General features: G+C 48.9%; 1 protein-coding gene across 3 annotated transcripts; it reads right to left on the bottom strand.

Moving 5' to 3' along the window:
* Positions 1–5,250: 5,250 nt before the first annotated feature.
* On the bottom strand, positions 5,251–16,134 carry LOC123047589 (uncharacterized). 3 transcript variants are annotated; one of them, XM_044471179.1, is made up of 3 exons: positions 10,753–16,134; positions 5,598–5,675; positions 5,251–5,428 (listed from the first exon to the last, which is right to left on the bottom strand). In XM_044471179.1, the coding sequence occupies exon 1, from the start codon at positions 15,661–15,663 to the stop codon at positions 13,576–13,578; it is 2,088 nt and encodes a 695-aa protein (XP_044327114.1). In that variant the 5' UTR covers positions 15,664–16,134; the 3' UTR covers positions 5,251–5,428; positions 5,598–5,675; positions 10,753–13,575. The 3 variants fall into 3 exon arrangements, with proteins under 3 accessions (XP_044327114.1, XP_044327115.1, XP_044327116.1); XM_044471180.1 differs by having other exon boundaries at positions 5,598–5,645; positions 10,876–16,134; XM_044471181.1 differs by having other exon boundaries at positions 5,598–5,645; positions 5,799–15,037.
* Between the last annotated feature and the right edge of the window lie 52 nt (positions 16,135–16,186).

The raw sequence follows: 16,186 nt of genomic DNA, 5'->3' as shown, positions 1-16,186 counted from the left end.
CGTTGACTAAGCCTCTTCCACGAACAAAACATGATCAGCACCAAGACTCCATGGGTGTTAGAATCATTACTGTGTAATCTAGATTGTTGACTCTAGTACAAGTGGGAGACTGAAGGAAATATGCCCTAGAGGCAATAATAAAGTTATTATTTATTTCTTCATATCATGATAAATGTTTATTATTCATGCTAGAATTGTATTACCCGGAAACATAATACATGTGTGAATACATAGACGAACATAATGTCACTAGTATGCCTCTACTTGACTAGCTCATTAATCCAAGATGGTTATGTTTCCTAACCATAGACATGTGTTGTCATTTGATTAACGGGATCACATCATTAGGAGAATGATGTGATTGACTTGACCCATTCTGTTAGCTTAGCACTTGATCGTTTAGTATGTTGCTATTGCTTTCTTCATGACTTATACAAAGTTCCTACAACTATGAGATTATGCAACTCCCGTTTACCGGAGGAACACTTTGTGTGCTACCAAACGTCACAACGTAACTGGGTGATTATAAAGGTGCTCTACAGGTGTCTCCGAAGGTACATGTTGGGTTGGCGTATTTCGAGATTAGGATTTGTCACTCCGATTATCGGAGAGGTATCTCTGGGCCCTCTCGGTAATACACATCACTTAAGCCTTGCAAGCATTGCAACTAATGAGTTAGTTGCGGGATGATGTATTACGGAACAAGTAAAGAGACTTGCCGGTAACGAGATTGAACTAGGTATTGAGACCCCGACGATCGAATCTTGGGCAAGTAACATACCGATGACAAAGGGAACAACGTATGTTGTTATGCGGTTTGACCGATAAAGATCTTCGTAGAATATGTGGGAGCCAATATGGGCATCCCGGTCCCGCTATTGGTTATTGACCGGAAACGTGTCTCGGTCATGTCTACATAGTTCTCGAACCCGTAGGGTCCGCACGCTTAACGTTTCATTGACGATATAGTATTATATGAGTTATGTATGTTGGTGACCGAATGTTGTTCGGAGTCCCGGATGAGATCATGAACATGACGAGGAACTCCGGAATGGTCCAGAGATAAAGTTTGATATATGGGGATAATAGTGTTTGATCTTCGGAAGTGTTCCGGATTTCACCGGAAGGAGTTCCGGATGTTTCCCGAAATGTTTGGGTACGAGAACACGTTATTTGGGCCAAAGGGGAAAGTCCACAAGGTTTTTGGAAAGCGCAAAAGAAAATTTTGCGGAGTCTAGGGGCCAGACGCCGGGAACCCTGGTGTCTGGCCCTGGAGTCCGAGTAGGACTCTTGCCTTTCGGGTGAAACCGACTTTGTGGAGGCTTTTACTCCAAGTTTCGACCCCAAGGCTCAACATATAAATAGAGGGGCAGGGCTAGCACCAAAGGGATATCAAAAAACATCAAGCCGTGTGCCGGCAACCCCGTCCCCTCTAATTTATCCTCCGTCATAGTTTCCGAAGTGCTTAGGCGAAGCCCTGTGGAGATTGTTCTTCACCAACACCGTCACCATGCCGTCGTGCTGCCGGAACTCATCTACTACTTCGCCCGTCTTGTTGGATCGTGAAGGCGAGGACGTCATCGTGCTGAACGTGTGCAGAACTCGGAGGTGCCGTGCGTTCAGTACTTGGATCGGCCGGATCGTGAAGACGTACGACTACATCAACCGCGTTGATAAACGCTTCCGCTTAGCGATCTTCAAGGGTATGAAGATACACTCCCCCTCTCGTTGCTATGCGTCACCATGATCTTGCGTGTGCGTAGGAAATTTTTTGAAATTACTACGTTCCCCAACAATTGCTACCCCCGAGGGCCCCCGTCTCGCCTAACGCCCTGGAGCGGTTGACCACGAGATCTAGCCCTTTGACGTTCCAGGGACGTGCTTTCACAAGGTGCCCTCTCCACCCGGTTGTATTAGGTTAGCCCATAGGAACACCTGGGAGCAACATCCAGGCCAAACCCACTGTAAGATCACCTCCGTGTAGACCCGACGCGTCCGTTTCCCCCTCCAGGTGCTGGCAGCGGCGCCGTCCATGAGGAGGGTCACACCCCGGCGACGTGTGCCGCCTCTTCAGACATGCCACCATACCACCCCGCATGTATGAGGGCCCGGTGCGACGCTCCGGTGGCAATGCTACCCTCCCCCGGGCCCCCGTCCCGCCTAACCCTAGAGCGGTTGACCACAAGATCTAGCCCTTTGACTTTCCATGGACGTGCTTTAACCAGGTGCCCTCTCCACCCGGTTGTGTTAGGTCAGCCCATAGGAACACCCCTGGGAGCGACATCCGGGCCAAACCCACAGTAAGATCCCGTCCGTGTAGACCCGACGCGGCCGTTTCCCTCCTCCAGGTGTCGGCGGCGGCGCCGTCCGTGAGGGGGGCCATACCCCGGAGACGTGTGCCGCCTCTTTAGACATGCCACAACACCTCCCCACATGTATGATGGCCCGGTGCGACGCTCCGGTGGCATTGCTACCCCCGGGGCCCCCGTCTCGCCTAACCCTGGAGCGGTTGACCACGAGATCTAGCCCTTTGACTTTTCACGGACGGGTTTTGACCAGTGGACCTCTCCACCCGGTTGTGTTAGGTCAGCCTATAGGAACACTTTGGAGCAACATCTAGGCCAAACCCACAACAAGATCCCGTCCGTGTAGTCCCGATGCGGCCGTTTCCCCCCTCCAGGTGCTGGCGGCGGCACCATCCGTGAGGGGGCCACACCCCGGAGATGCGTGCCGCCTCTTCAAACATGCCACCACACCAACCGGTTGTGGTAGGTCATCCCTTATATAGAAACACTTGGGGGCAACATGCCCTCCGTATAGACCCGATGCGGCTGCTCCCCCCTCCAGGTGCCGGCCGGCGTCGGCGCCGTCCGTGAGGGGGGTCACACCCCTTTGTATAGAGTCGAAAAAATGTATGTATGCTTATATATATTCACAAATGCTACATGTAAGTTAGTCAAATAATAATACATAAAAAATCATAAAAATATAGGTATGCAAAAAAAAAAGATATGTCGGCGGCATAGCTGCTGCTAGGGCAGATGGACGGCGCGGTACGGATCGATGACGTGTCATCTATGCCGACGGCAGCCGTCGGCATAGGCTTTGGTCGATGCGCTTTGGATCGATGACGTGGCACCTGTATCTATGCCAACGGCTGCCCGTCTCCGCCGTCAGCTTAGATCCGACGCCGTTAGCCGCCCGTCACGGGCTTGGTCACCGGGCCCGCAGCTATGCCGACGGCCCATATATGCCGACGGCAGCTGTAGGCGTAGACCTGGCTAAGCCGACGGGGGTCATCGGCGTATCCTGGGATAGCCCGACGGCCTTTGTACTCTGACGGCCTGGGGCCAGCTGTTGGCATAGTCTTGAGTACGCCGATGGTAGCCGTCGGCATCCAGCCCTGTTCCGGTAGTGTATACTACATCTCTCTAGAATTTTCGTGATGGAATACGTTTTGATGAAAGCTACAAAAAAACATGTATTTGTAGCACATGCTATGCACTATAAAAGTTCAAAAAAAAATTTGTACAGCTCACACGAAAGCATATTCCATCATGAAATTATACAGGAATGTAGTATACATCTGTATGTTCATGTATATTTATTTTAGGAACTTTTTGAAACTCTAAAATTTCCAAAAAAAAAAAAGCTCCATGGAATAGCCATAGGCCAATTTAGTCTTTCTCTTAGATGGGCCATAGAAGGCCAGCACAGCAGCCAGCAGGCCACAGGCTCAGAAACGGGAAGGTTCTTGAACCGGGTTTTCACTGGATTTTTCAGTTTGCTTTTTCTTTGTTGTTTTTCCTGTTTTCTTCTTTTTCTTTCTTCGTTTTTCTGTTTCTTTATTTCATTTTTCAATTCCTTTTTCTTCTCTTTTTTTTCTTTTTGTTCACATTTCAAATTATGTTTGGGAGTTTCAAAAAATCTTCCCATTTCAAATTCGCGCTTCCAAATTTGTTCTCCATTTCAAAATTTGTTTTCAACATTCAAAAATTGTTCGTGCTTTAAAAAATTGTCCGTGCTTCTAAATTTGTTCTCCATTTCAAAATTTGTTCTCAACATTCAAAAATTGTTCGCGCTTAAAAAATTGTTCTCCATTTCAAAATTTGTTCTCAACATTCAAAAATTGTTCGTGCTTCCAAATATGTTCTCCATTTCAAAATTTGTTCTCAAGATTAAAAAATTGTTCGTGCTTTCAAAAATTGTTTGAGCTTCCAAATTTGTTCTCCATTTCAAAATTTGTTCTGAACATTCAAAATTTGTTCGTGCTTTAAAAAATTGTTCTTGCTTCCAAATTTGTTCTCTGTTTCAAAATTTGTTCTTAAGATTTAGAAAATGTTTGTGCTTTAAAGAAATGTCACAAATTCCAAGAATATTTGGGAAATTCAAAAGTTGTTTGTGTTTCCAAATTTTGTTTTGAAATTTGAAAAATTGTTCTGTTCAGTTTTTTTGGGTTGTTTAAAAAATGTTTCCGTTCCAAAAAAATATGTTCGCGTCTCCAAAATTCGTTTCTGTGTTGAAAAAATGTTTGAGTTTTCTCAAAATTTCTAAAATAAAACTAATAGTGTTCGCGTTTGATAAAATATTCACGTTTTGCTTTTGCTATTTGGGAAATCGTAAAGTATGTTTTTCAAACAGTCTTATACTTTCTTTAGTTCTTGTAGGTACCCGCTGCAGTTTGGTCAACTGAGCTCGTCCATCCTAGTGGCTAGTAGGTTGTGCGTGCGAGTCGCCAGTGCTGAGTTTGATTCCCAACCATCGCGCCCTACTATTTTTTGCAATTTATCACCTGGTATTTGCAGCGCACTGCAATGGGCCGGCCCAATCGGCGCACCAACGAAGTGCCTGTGCGAAAGTGCAGCATTTTGACGCAAATGCGTCACATAGGAACTCCCAGGCAGGGGATCTAAGGCGGCGACCCCTCCGGTGCTATTTTTTGCAATTTATCACCTGGTATTTGCAGCGCACTGCAATGGGCCGGCCCAATCGGCGCACCGACGAAGTGCCTGTGCGAAAGTGCAGCATTTTGACGCAAATGCGTCACATAGGAACTCCCAGGCAGGGGATCTAAGGCGGCGACCCCTCCGGTGCTATTTTTTGCAATTTATCACCTGGTATTTGCAGCGCACTGCAATGGGCCGGCCCAATCGGCGCACCGACGAAGTGACGCAGAATGCGTCACATAGGAACTCCCAGGCAGGGGATCTAAGGCGGCGACCCCTCCGGTGCGCCACCACCAAACTAGCCTTATTACACACTGGTGAATAAACCAGCTGGTTCACCAAATAAAGTAACAGTACAGGCAAAAGCACACAGAAGTTCATCTCGCTTACACATAAGGAACATGAAATGAACATAGTGACCGGGAGGGTGGAGAATTGCACGATAGAGAGTTGATGCCGCCAACGAAATCACCTCCTGCTAGCTGAAACCAAAGGCAGAGACAAAGAATCACATACAGTGCAGGTTGCACAAAGAAAATGCTGAAGTAAACAGACAGTGGAGAGCTGAAGAAGATGCAGAAAGAATAATACGAGTACTAGTTACTAACTAACACATGCGTGATGTAGAAAATGACTGGACGGAATTAGTACCTTCAGGACGCAAGATTTTGTTCATCGCTCGGCTTGACTCAACTCGGCCTGAAATTCGAAGAAACAATTGTCACGAACCTCGCCTGAATTACTCAACTCCAGTTACAAGATTCGCGGCGTCTCGCCGGAATTGGGGAATAGAAGGCTGACGCAGCAGCTTGGAGAGGAAGGGAAAGGAGGATAAGAGAGACACTGTCTCACGTTTTTCATCAGCGATGCCTCATCCACTCGCGGACCCTGACTAAATACTCTCGTCCAGTGGCTCTGGACTGGGCTTGGCCTTGTTGCGCCGCTGGGCTTCGGAGTCCACTTGGGCCTCACGTTGTCGCTGCCTTTCATCTGTTCTCTTCTGAATCTTGATGGCTTCTGGCAGACACGAGGTCGTGACAATACCCCCTCCTGGAGAGACAGCTTGTCCCCAAGCTGGTGCCGTAGGATAAGCAGCGACGATGGAGAACACCTCCTCCCAGGTGGTGTGATCTTCTTGCAAACCTTCCCACTGTACCTGAACTTGAGCCTTGAGCTTGTTCCCTTGCTTTACAAACCTTTCGCCCGAAATCCGAACTGGTTGGCACAGCTGTTGTTCTGAAATCATTGCCACCGGCAGTGGTGCTGCATCTATATCCCCTGCTCGAAGCGCCTTCTTCAGCAGCGAGACGTGAACCACTGGGTGAATGCGTGATGTGGGAGGCAGGTCCAGCTTGTACGCGACCGGTCCAATTCTCTGCAAAATGGTGTACGGCCCAAAATACCTGAAGGATAGCTTCTGGGAGCTGCGGGGTTCCAACGATTGCTGCACATAGGGTTGTAGTTTCAAGTAAACGCGATCTCCCACTTGAAAGCTGCGTTCCAGGCATTTCTTGTTGGCTTGGTAAGTCATGCGTTGTTGGGCCCTCTCTAGATGTTGTTTGAACAGAGGCAGCATTTCCGCGCGCTCCTCCAACCAGCTAGCCAGATCTGGGTTTGTGCCTTCTGGTGTTGTGGGTACTCCAAAATTTCTGGGGGAGCGCCCATACAGAACTTCAAATGGTGATCTTCCAAGAGAGGAATGGAAAGTTGTGTTGTACCAATGTTCCGCTTGAGGCAGCCACTTCGCCCACTGACTTGGCTTGGAGTGTACCATGCAGCGCAAGTATGTCTCCAAACATTGGTTCAGCCTCTCCGTTTGACCATCCGTCTGCGGGTGATACGATGAGCTCATGTTGAGGGTGGTATCCGCCAAATTGAACATTTGTTGCCAAAAACTGCTGATGAAGATTTTATCCCTGTCAGAGATAAGCACCTCTGGCATACCGTGCAGCCTATAAATCTGATCCATGTATATCTGGGCCACCGTGGCAGCAGTAAAGGGATGCTTCAACGGAATGAAGTGTCCCACTTTCGAGAACTTGTCCACCACCACCATGATGGCGTCAAACTTGCCCGACTTTGGCAGTCCCTCGATGAAGTCTAGGCTGACTGTGTGCCATGCTTCAGGTGGAATGTTGTGGGGTTGGAGCAGCCCCGGAGATTTGTTGTGCTCGGTCTTGGCCTGCTGACATACCTCACAGGTTTGCACAAATTTCTGGATGTCCTCCTTCATGTGTGGCCAAGCAAAGAGTTTTCTGATTCTGTGATATGTTGCCAGAAAACCAGAGTGCCCCCCCATTGCACTGCTGTGCAGGGCCAACAGCACTGCTGCATGAGCTGCTTTGTGAGTGCCCAGCCAAACCCTGTTTTTGTATTTAATGATGCCATTCACCAGGGAAAACCCCTTGTCATTTGTGTTGCTCAAACTCAGTTCTGTAAGCAATTGTTGTGCTTTTGGGTCTAGCCGATAGCCTTCTATCACGGTGTCGAGCCATTTTGGTTGAACAGCAGATATGGCATAAACCTCCTGGTCATGCTCTCTTCTTGATAGTGCATCTGCAGCTTTGTTGGTGATGCCAGGCTTGTAGAAGATTTTGTACTGCAGCCCCATGAGTTTGAAAAATGCTTTTTGTTGGATGTGGGTGTTGAATTTGTGGTCTCCCAATTGGACCAAGCTTTTCTGATCCGTGTGAATAACAAAAGGGTTGTGTTGCAGATAGGATTTCCATTTGTCAATAGCCAGGATGATAGCTAGGCACTCCTTGTCATACGTGGAAAGTGCCTGATTCCTAGGGCCCAGTGCCTTACTGAAGAATGCCAAGGGATGCCCTTGTTGCATTAATACTGCTCCCACCCCTGTTGCGCAGGCATCTGTTTCCAGCACAAACTCTTTCGTAAAATCTGGCAGTGCGAGCACCGGCGCCTGTACTAGGGCATGCTTGAGTGTTTGAAAAGCTTGCTCTTCTAGGGAGGTCCATATGTACAACACATTTTTTCTGAGCAAGTTGGTCAGCGGTTTGCTAATGACTCCGAAATTTCTTATGAACTTCCTGTAATATCCGGCCAGACCAAGGAATCCTCTGAGCTGCTTGACAGAAGTAGGTTGTGGCCACTTGGCTACTGCAGACACTTTGGCAGGATCCGTGGAAACACCTTGTGCACTGATTATATGTCCCAAGTATTCAAGAGCCGGCTGGGCAAAGGAGCACTTGCTTCTTTTCACATACAAGTTGTTTTGTTCTAGAGTCTGAAAGACATACTTGAGATGCTGTACATGCTCTTCCAGTGAACAGCTGAAAATCAAAATGTCATCGACAAATACCAAAATGAATTTTCTATTTCCTGGGCTGAATATAGTGTTGACCGTAAATTGGAATCTAGCTGGAGCACAAGAGAGTCCAAAAGGGATGACCCTGAATTCGAAGTGACCATGGTTGGCTCATCTTCTTCTGCCATTCTTATTTGGTGATACCCAGCTCGGAGGTCTAGTTTTGTGAAGTACTTGGCCCCAGACAGTTCATCCAATAGCTCCTCCACCACCGGCATTGGATATCAGTCTTTGACAGTAATGGCATTCAGATGCCTGTAGTCCACACATAGTCTCCAACTGCCGTCCTTTTTCTTGACCAGCAACACCGGAGAAGCAAATGGACTATGGCTGGGCTTGATGATTCCTTGTTTGAGCATCTCAGTGATCTGCCTTTCAATCTCGTCCTTCTGCTGGGGACTGTACCTGTAGGGTTTCACATTCACGGGTTGTGCCCCCGGAACAAGCACAATCTTGTGGTCGAAGACCCTGTGCGGAGGTAAGCCTTGTGGCTCCTGAAACACTTTGGTATGCTCTGACAATACTTGTTCTACTTCAGGTGGCAATAGCACCTCTTTTCCAGCATCCTCTAATGAGCACAACTGCACAACTTGAACCACCGCTCTTTTTTGAATTTGCTTCTGCAGTTCCACTGCTGAAATTGGGGCACACTTGGTTGTGTTATCCTTGACTCCCTTAAGTGTAATTCTCTTGGTCCCATATCTGAACCTTATGACCTTTTTCTTCCAGTCAATCCACATTGGACTGAATTCAGAGAGCCAGTCCATTCCCAATATAATGTCATACCCAGACAGCCCAAACACCCTCAATTGTGTTTGGAACACCTGTCCTTGGCATTTCCATACTGAATTTTCCACCATTTCGTTGCACACTGTTTTGCCCCCATCTGCCACCGTTACAGTGATTGGGCTCACCTCCTTTTTCTCCAGGCCTAGATCTTTTACAGTGTTATCGCTGATGAAACTCCCGGAGCTGCCAGAGTCGACTAGGATCAGCACTTGCTTGCCATGCATCCACCCTTGTAGCCTGATTGTTTTCTTACCGACACCCCCACCAGTGGCGCATTGAGATATCAACATTACATCTTCCTCTCCCCCACTGCTAGACTCCTGCTGATCATTTTCATTGTCGGAATTGGACTGTAGCATCAAAATGTCTATCAGTTCTTCCACTCTGTGTAGTGGTACAGACTTGGCGCACTTGTGGCCTGGTTGAAATTTGTCTCCACACTTGAAGCATTCGCCTCTAGCCCTTCTCTGGGCTCTCAAGGAAGAAAACCTGTCTTCCCAAGGCGGTTTGTCAGGAATATGTTTCCTCTCTTCAGCATTGGGTGCAGACAAAATTCCTTTTGCAGGGGAGGGATGACTGAAGTTTGTTTTGTAGTTGTGCTTGAATTTAGCACTTGAGTATTGTCTCGCTTCTTCCAGCAGTTCTTCCTGTGTGAGTGCCAAGGAGAGAGCGGTGTCCACTGTTTTTGGGTTGTGCAACCTGATGGCCTTCTGGATGTTCAGGTGCAGCCCTCCCACAAACTTGGTGACAAAGAACGCCTCATCATAGTGCCTGTTATGCACTAAGACTTTGTGTCTGAGCTCCTCAAATTTGTGATGGTAGTTCTCCACTGTATCAACTTGTTTGCATCTCTCCAGTGCTTCGAGATACTTCAGATGTTTATCCTTGCCAAACTTGGAATGTATGGCCACCACCAGCTCTTCCCAGCTCTCCACCTCATGATCTGCCTCATAGGTCTGTAGCCACAACGCAGCATTCCCCGTGAAATGCATTGTGGCGAATGCTGCCCAAGTATTTCGAGGAACCTGGTACATGGAGAAGTATTTCTCGCACACCCCCTTCCACCATCTCGGGTTCTCCCCATCAAATCGAGGGAAATCAGTTTTTGGCAGCCGTGATGACCCAAATCGGCCTCTGATGCTCGATCCTTCGCTGTCCTCCATGCCTGTATAGTCTCCTAATTCGAAACGAACCGGAGTTTGAGGGAACTGCTTCTTACTCTTGTTCAGACCCGGCGCTGGTGCCATGGCCGCCCGAGATGCGTCCCCCAATTGCTCATCGGCCTCCGCTCCCCTCGCCTGCTCTGGAGCGAGATACGGTGTGATCATCGGTACCCCTGTCTCCAACGCCGTGACGCGCCCTCCCACCTCTTCCAGTGATTTGCGCATCGCCTCCATGGACTTATCGACTGTCGGCATCCACGTGCCCAGATTCTTCGCTGTGGTCAGCAACAGTTGGATCGCTGCCGCCGTGGCCTCGCTTTCCTTGCGCATCTGCGCAAGCTCCGCCGTCAACGCCTCCATGACTCACCACACACCTAGATCACGCGCTCCGAAATCACCGACCCCTTGCTCGGACTGATGAAGCAGAGGAAAAAGAAATCCCCGCCTCGGCCTTGCTCAGGGATTTACCCGGCGATTCAAGAGAATCGAGCAGATCGAAGGGGCTCTGATACCAGATGTCACGAACCTCGCCTGAATTACTCAACTCCAGTTACAAGATTCGCGGCGTCTCGCCGGAATTGGGGAATAGAAGGCTGACGCAGCAGCTTGGAGAGGAAGGGAAAGGAGGATAAGAGAGACACTGTCTCACGTCTTTCATCAGCGATGCCTCATCCACTCGCAGACCCTGACCAAATACTCTCGTCCAGTGGCTCTGGACTGGGCTTGGCCTTGTTGCGCCGCTGGGCTTCGGAGTCCACTTGGGCCTCACGTTGTCGCTGCCTTTCATCTGTTCTCTTCTGAATCTTGATGGCTTCTGGCAGACACGAGGTCGTGACAATACCCCCTCCTGGAGAGACAGCTTGTCCCCAAGCTGGTGCCGTAGGATAAGCAGCGACGATGGAGAACACCTCCTCCCAGGTGGTGTGATCTTCTTGCAAACCTTCCCACTGTACCTGAACTTGAGCCTTGAGCTTGTTCCCTTGCTTTACAAACCTTTCGCCCGAAATCCGAACTGGTTGGCACAGCTGTTGTTCTGAAATCATTGCCACCGGCAGTGGTGCTGCATCTATATCCCCTGCTCGAAGCGCCTTCTTCAGCAGCGAGACGTGAACCACTGGGTGAATGCGTGATGTGGGAGGCAGGTCCAGCTTGTACGCGACCGGTCCAATTCTCTGCAAAATGGTGTACGGCCCAAAATACCTGAAGGATAGCTTCTGGGAGCTGCGGGGTTCCAACGATTGCTGCACATAGGGTTGTAGTTTCAAGTAAACGCGATCTCCCACTTGAAAGCTGCGTTCCAGGCATTTCTTGTTGGCTTGGTAAGTCATGCGTTGTTGGGCCCTCTCTAGATGTTGTTTGAACAGAGGCAGCATTTCCGCGCGCTCCTCCAACCAGCTAGCCAGATCTGGGTTTGTGCCTTCTGGTGTTGTGGGTACTCCAAAATTTCTGGGGGAGCGCCCATACAGAACTTCAAATGGTGATCTTCCAAGAGAGGAATGGAAAGTTGTGTTGTACCAATGTTCCGCTTGAGGCAGCCACTTCGCCCACTGACTTGGCTTGGAGTGTACCATGCAGCGCAAGTATGTCTCCAAACATTGGTTCAGCCTCTCCGTTTGACCATCCGTCTGCGGGTGATACGATGAGCTCATGTTGAGGGTGGTATCCGCCAAATTGAACATTTGTTGCCAAAAACTGCTGATGAAGATTTTATCCCTGTCAGAGATAAGCACCTCTGGCATACCGTGCAGCCTATAAATCTGATCCATGTATATCTGGGCCACCGTGGCAGCAGTAAAGGGATGCTTCAACGGAATGAAGTGTCCCACTTTCGAGAACTTGTCCACCACCACCATGATGGCGTCAAACTTGCCCGACTTTGGCAGTCCCTCGATGAAGTCTAGGCTGACTGTGTGCCATGCTTCAGGTGGAATGTTGTGGGGTTGGAGCAGCCCCGGAGATTTGTTGTGCTCGGTCTTGGCCTGCTGACATACCTCACAGGTTTGCACAAATTTCTGGATGTCCTCCTTCATGTGTGGCCAAGCAAAGAGTTTTCTGATTCTGTGATATGTTGCCAGAAAACCAGAGTGCCCCCCCATTGCACTGCTGTGCAGGGCCAACAGCACTGCTGCATGAGCTGCTTTGTGAGTGCCCAGCCAAACCCTGTTTTTGTATTTAATGATGCCATTCACCAGGGAAAACCCCTTGTCATTTGTGTTGCTCAAACTCAGTTCTGTAAGCAATTGTTGTGCTTTTGGGTCTAGCCGATAGCCTTCTATCACGGTGTCGAGCCATTTTGGTTGAACAGCAGATATGGCATAAACCTCCTGGTCATGCTCTCTTCTTGATAGTGCATCTGCAGCTTTGTTGGTGATGCCAGGCTTGTAGAAGATTTTGTACTGCAGCCCCATGAGTTTGAAAAATGCTTTTTGTTGGATGTGGGTGTTGAATTTGTGGTCTCCCAATTGGACCAAGCTTTTCTGATCCGTGTGAATAACAAAAGGGTTGTGTTGCAGATAGGATTTCCATTTGTCAATAGCCAGGATGATAGCTAGGCACTCCTTGTCATACGTGGAAAGTGCCTGATTCCTAGGGCCCAGTGCCTTACTGAAGAATGCCAAGGGATGCCCTTGTTGCATTAATACTGCTCCCACCCCTGTTGCGCAGGCATCTGTTTCCAGCACAAACTCTTTCGTAAAATCTGGCAGTGCGAGCACCGGCGCCTGTACTAGGGCATGCTTGAGTGTTTGAAAAGCTTGCTCTTCTAGGGAGGTCCATATGTACAACACATTTTTTCTGAGCAAGTTGGTCAGCGGTTTGCTAATGACTCCGAAATTTCTTATGAACTTCCTGTAATATCCGGCCAGACCAAGGAATCCTCTGAGCTGCTTGACAGAAGTAGGTTGTGGCCACTTGGCTACTGCAGACACTTTGGCAGGATCCGTGGAAACACCTTGTGCACTGATTATATGTCCCAAGTATTCAAGAGCCGGCTGGGCAAAGGAGCACTTGCTTCTTTTCACATACAAGTTGTTTTGTTCTAGAGTCTGAAAGACATACTTGAGATGCTGTACATGCTCTTCCAGTGAACAGCTGAAAATCAAAATGTCATCGACAAATACCAAAATGAATTTTCTATTTCCTGGGCTGAATATAGTGTTGACCGTAAATTGGAATCTAGCTGGAGCACAAGAGAGTCCAAAAGGGATGACCCTGAATTCGAAGTGACCATGGTTGGCTCATCTTCTTCTGCCATTCTTATTTGGTGATACCCAGCTCGGAGGTCTAGTTTTGTGAAGTACTTGGCCCCAGACAGTTCATCCAATAGCTCCTCCACCACCGGCATTGGATATCAGTCTTTGACAGTAATGGCATTCAGATGCCTGTAGTCCACACATAGTCTCCAACTGCCGTCCTTTTTCTTGACCAGCAACACCGGAGAAGCAAATGGACTATGGCTGGGCTTGATGATTCCTTGTTTGAGCATCTCAGTGATCTGCCTTTCAATCTCGTCCTTCTGCTGGGGACTGTACCTGTAGGGTTTCACATTCACGGGTTGTGCCCCCGGAACAAGCACAATCTTGTGGTCGAAGACCCTGTGCGGAGGTAAGCCTTGTGGCTCCTGAAACACTTTGGTATGCTCTGACAATACTTGTTCTACTTCAGGTGGCAATAGCACCTCTTTTCCAGCATCCTCTAATGAGCACAACTGCACAACTTGAACCACCGCTCTTTTTTGAATTTGCTTCTGCAGTTCCACTGCTGAAATTGGGGCACACTTGGTTGTGTTATCCTTGACTCCCTTAAGTGTAATTCTCTTGGTCCCATATCTGAACCTTATGACCTTTTTCTTCCAGTCAATCCACATTGGACTGAATTCAGAGAGCCAGTCCATTCCCAATATAATGTCATACCCAGACAGCCCAAACACCCTCAATTGTGTTTGGAACACCTGTCCTTGGCATTTCCATACTGAATTTTCCACCATTTCGTTGCACACTGTTTTGCCCCCATCTGCCACCGTTACAGTGATTGGGCTCACCTCCTTTTTCTCCAGGCCTAGATCTTTTACAGTGTTATCGCTGATGAAACTCCCGGAGCTGCCAGAGTCGACTAGGATCAGCACTTGCTTGCCATGCATCCACCCTTGTAGCCTGATTGTTTTCTTACCGACACCCCCACCAGTGGCGCATTGAGATATCAACATTACATCTTCCTCTCCCCCACTGCTAGACTCCTGCTGATCATTTTCATTGTCGGAATTGGACTGTAGCATCAAAATGTCTATCAGTTCTTCCACTCTGTGTAGTGGTACAGACTTGGCGCACTTGTGGCCTGGTTGAAATTTGTCTCCACACTTGAAGCATTCGCCTCTAGCCCTTCTCTGGGCTCTCAAGGAAGAAAACCTGTCTTCCCAAGGCGGTTTGTCAGGAATATGTTTCCTCTCTTCAGCATTGGGTGCAGACAAAATTCCTTTTGCAGGGGAGGGATGACTGAAGTTTGTTTTGTAGTTGTGCTTGAATTTAGCACTTGAGTATTGTCTCGCTTCTTCCAGCAGTTCTTCCTGTGTGAGTGCCAAGGAGAGAGCGGTGTCCACTGTTTTTGGGTTGTGCAACCTGATGGCCTTCTGGATGTTCAGGTGCAGCCCTCCCACAAACTTGGTGACAAAGAACGCCTCATCATAGTGCCTGTTATGCACTAAGACTTTGTGTCTGAGCTCCTCAAATTTGTGATGGTAGTTCTCCACTGTATCAACTTGTTTGCATCTCTCCAGTGCTTCGAGATACTTCAGATGTTTATCCTTGCCAAACTTGGAATGTATGGCCACCACCAGCTCTTCCCAGCTCTCCACCTCATGATCTGCCTCATAGGTCTGTAGCCACAACGCAGCATTCCCCGTGAAATGCATTGTGGCGAATGCTGCCCAAGTATTTCGAGGAACCTGGTACATGGAGAAGTATTTCTCGCACACCCCCTTCCACCATCTCGGGTTCTCCCCATCAAATCGAGGGAAATCAGTTTTTGGCAGCCGTGATGACCCAAATCGGCCTCTGATGCTCGATCCTTCGCTGTCCTCCATGCCTGTATAGTCTCCTAATTCGAAACGAACCGGAGTTTGAGGGAACTGCTTCTTACTCTTGTTCAGACCCGGCGCTGGTGCCATGGCCGCCCGAGATGCGTCCCCCAATTGCTCATCGGCCTCCGCTCCCCTCGCCTGCTCTGGAGCGAGATACGGTGTGATCATCGGTACCCCTGTCTCCAACGCCGTGACGCGCCCTCCCACCTCTTCCAGTGATTTGCGCATCGCCTCCATGGACTTATCGACTGTCGGCATCCACGTGCCCAGATTCTTCGCTGTGGTCAGCAACAGTTGGATCGCTGCCGCCGTGGCCTCGCTTTCCTTGCGCATCTGCGCAAGCTCCGCCGTCAACGCCTCCATGACTCACCACACACCTAGATCACGCGCTCCGAAATCACCGACCCCTTGCTCGGACTGATGAAGCAGAGGAAAAAGAAATCCCCGCCTCGGCCTTGCTCAGGGATTTACCCGGCGATTCAAGAGAATCGAGCAGATCGAAGGGGCTCTGATACCAGATGTCACGAACCTCGCCTGAATTACTCAACTCCAGTTACAAGATTCGCGGCGTCTCGCCGGAATTGGGGAATAGAAGGCTGACGCAGCAGCTTGGAGAGGAAGGGAAAGGAGGATAAGAGAGACACTGTCTCACGTCTTTCATCAGCGATGCCTCATCCACTCGCAGACCCTGACCAAATACTCTCGTCCAGTGGCTCTGGACTGGGCTTGGCCTTGTTGCGCCGCTGGGCTTCGGAGTCCACTTGGGCCTCACGTTGTCGCTGCCTTTCATCTGTTCTCTTCTGAATCTTGATGGCTTCTGGCAGACACGAGGTCGTGACACAATTGTTAGAGAAACCAAAAGAAACAGGGAACTGAATTAAATGCA

This window comes from Triticum aestivum, chromosome 2B (genome assembly GCF_018294505.1).
Source record: "Triticum aestivum cultivar Chinese Spring chromosome 2B, IWGSC CS RefSeq v2.1, whole genome shotgun sequence".
NCBI lineage: Eukaryota > Viridiplantae > Streptophyta > Magnoliopsida > Poales > Poaceae > Triticum > Triticum aestivum.
This window is presented reverse-complemented; position numbering and strand designations above follow the sequence as displayed.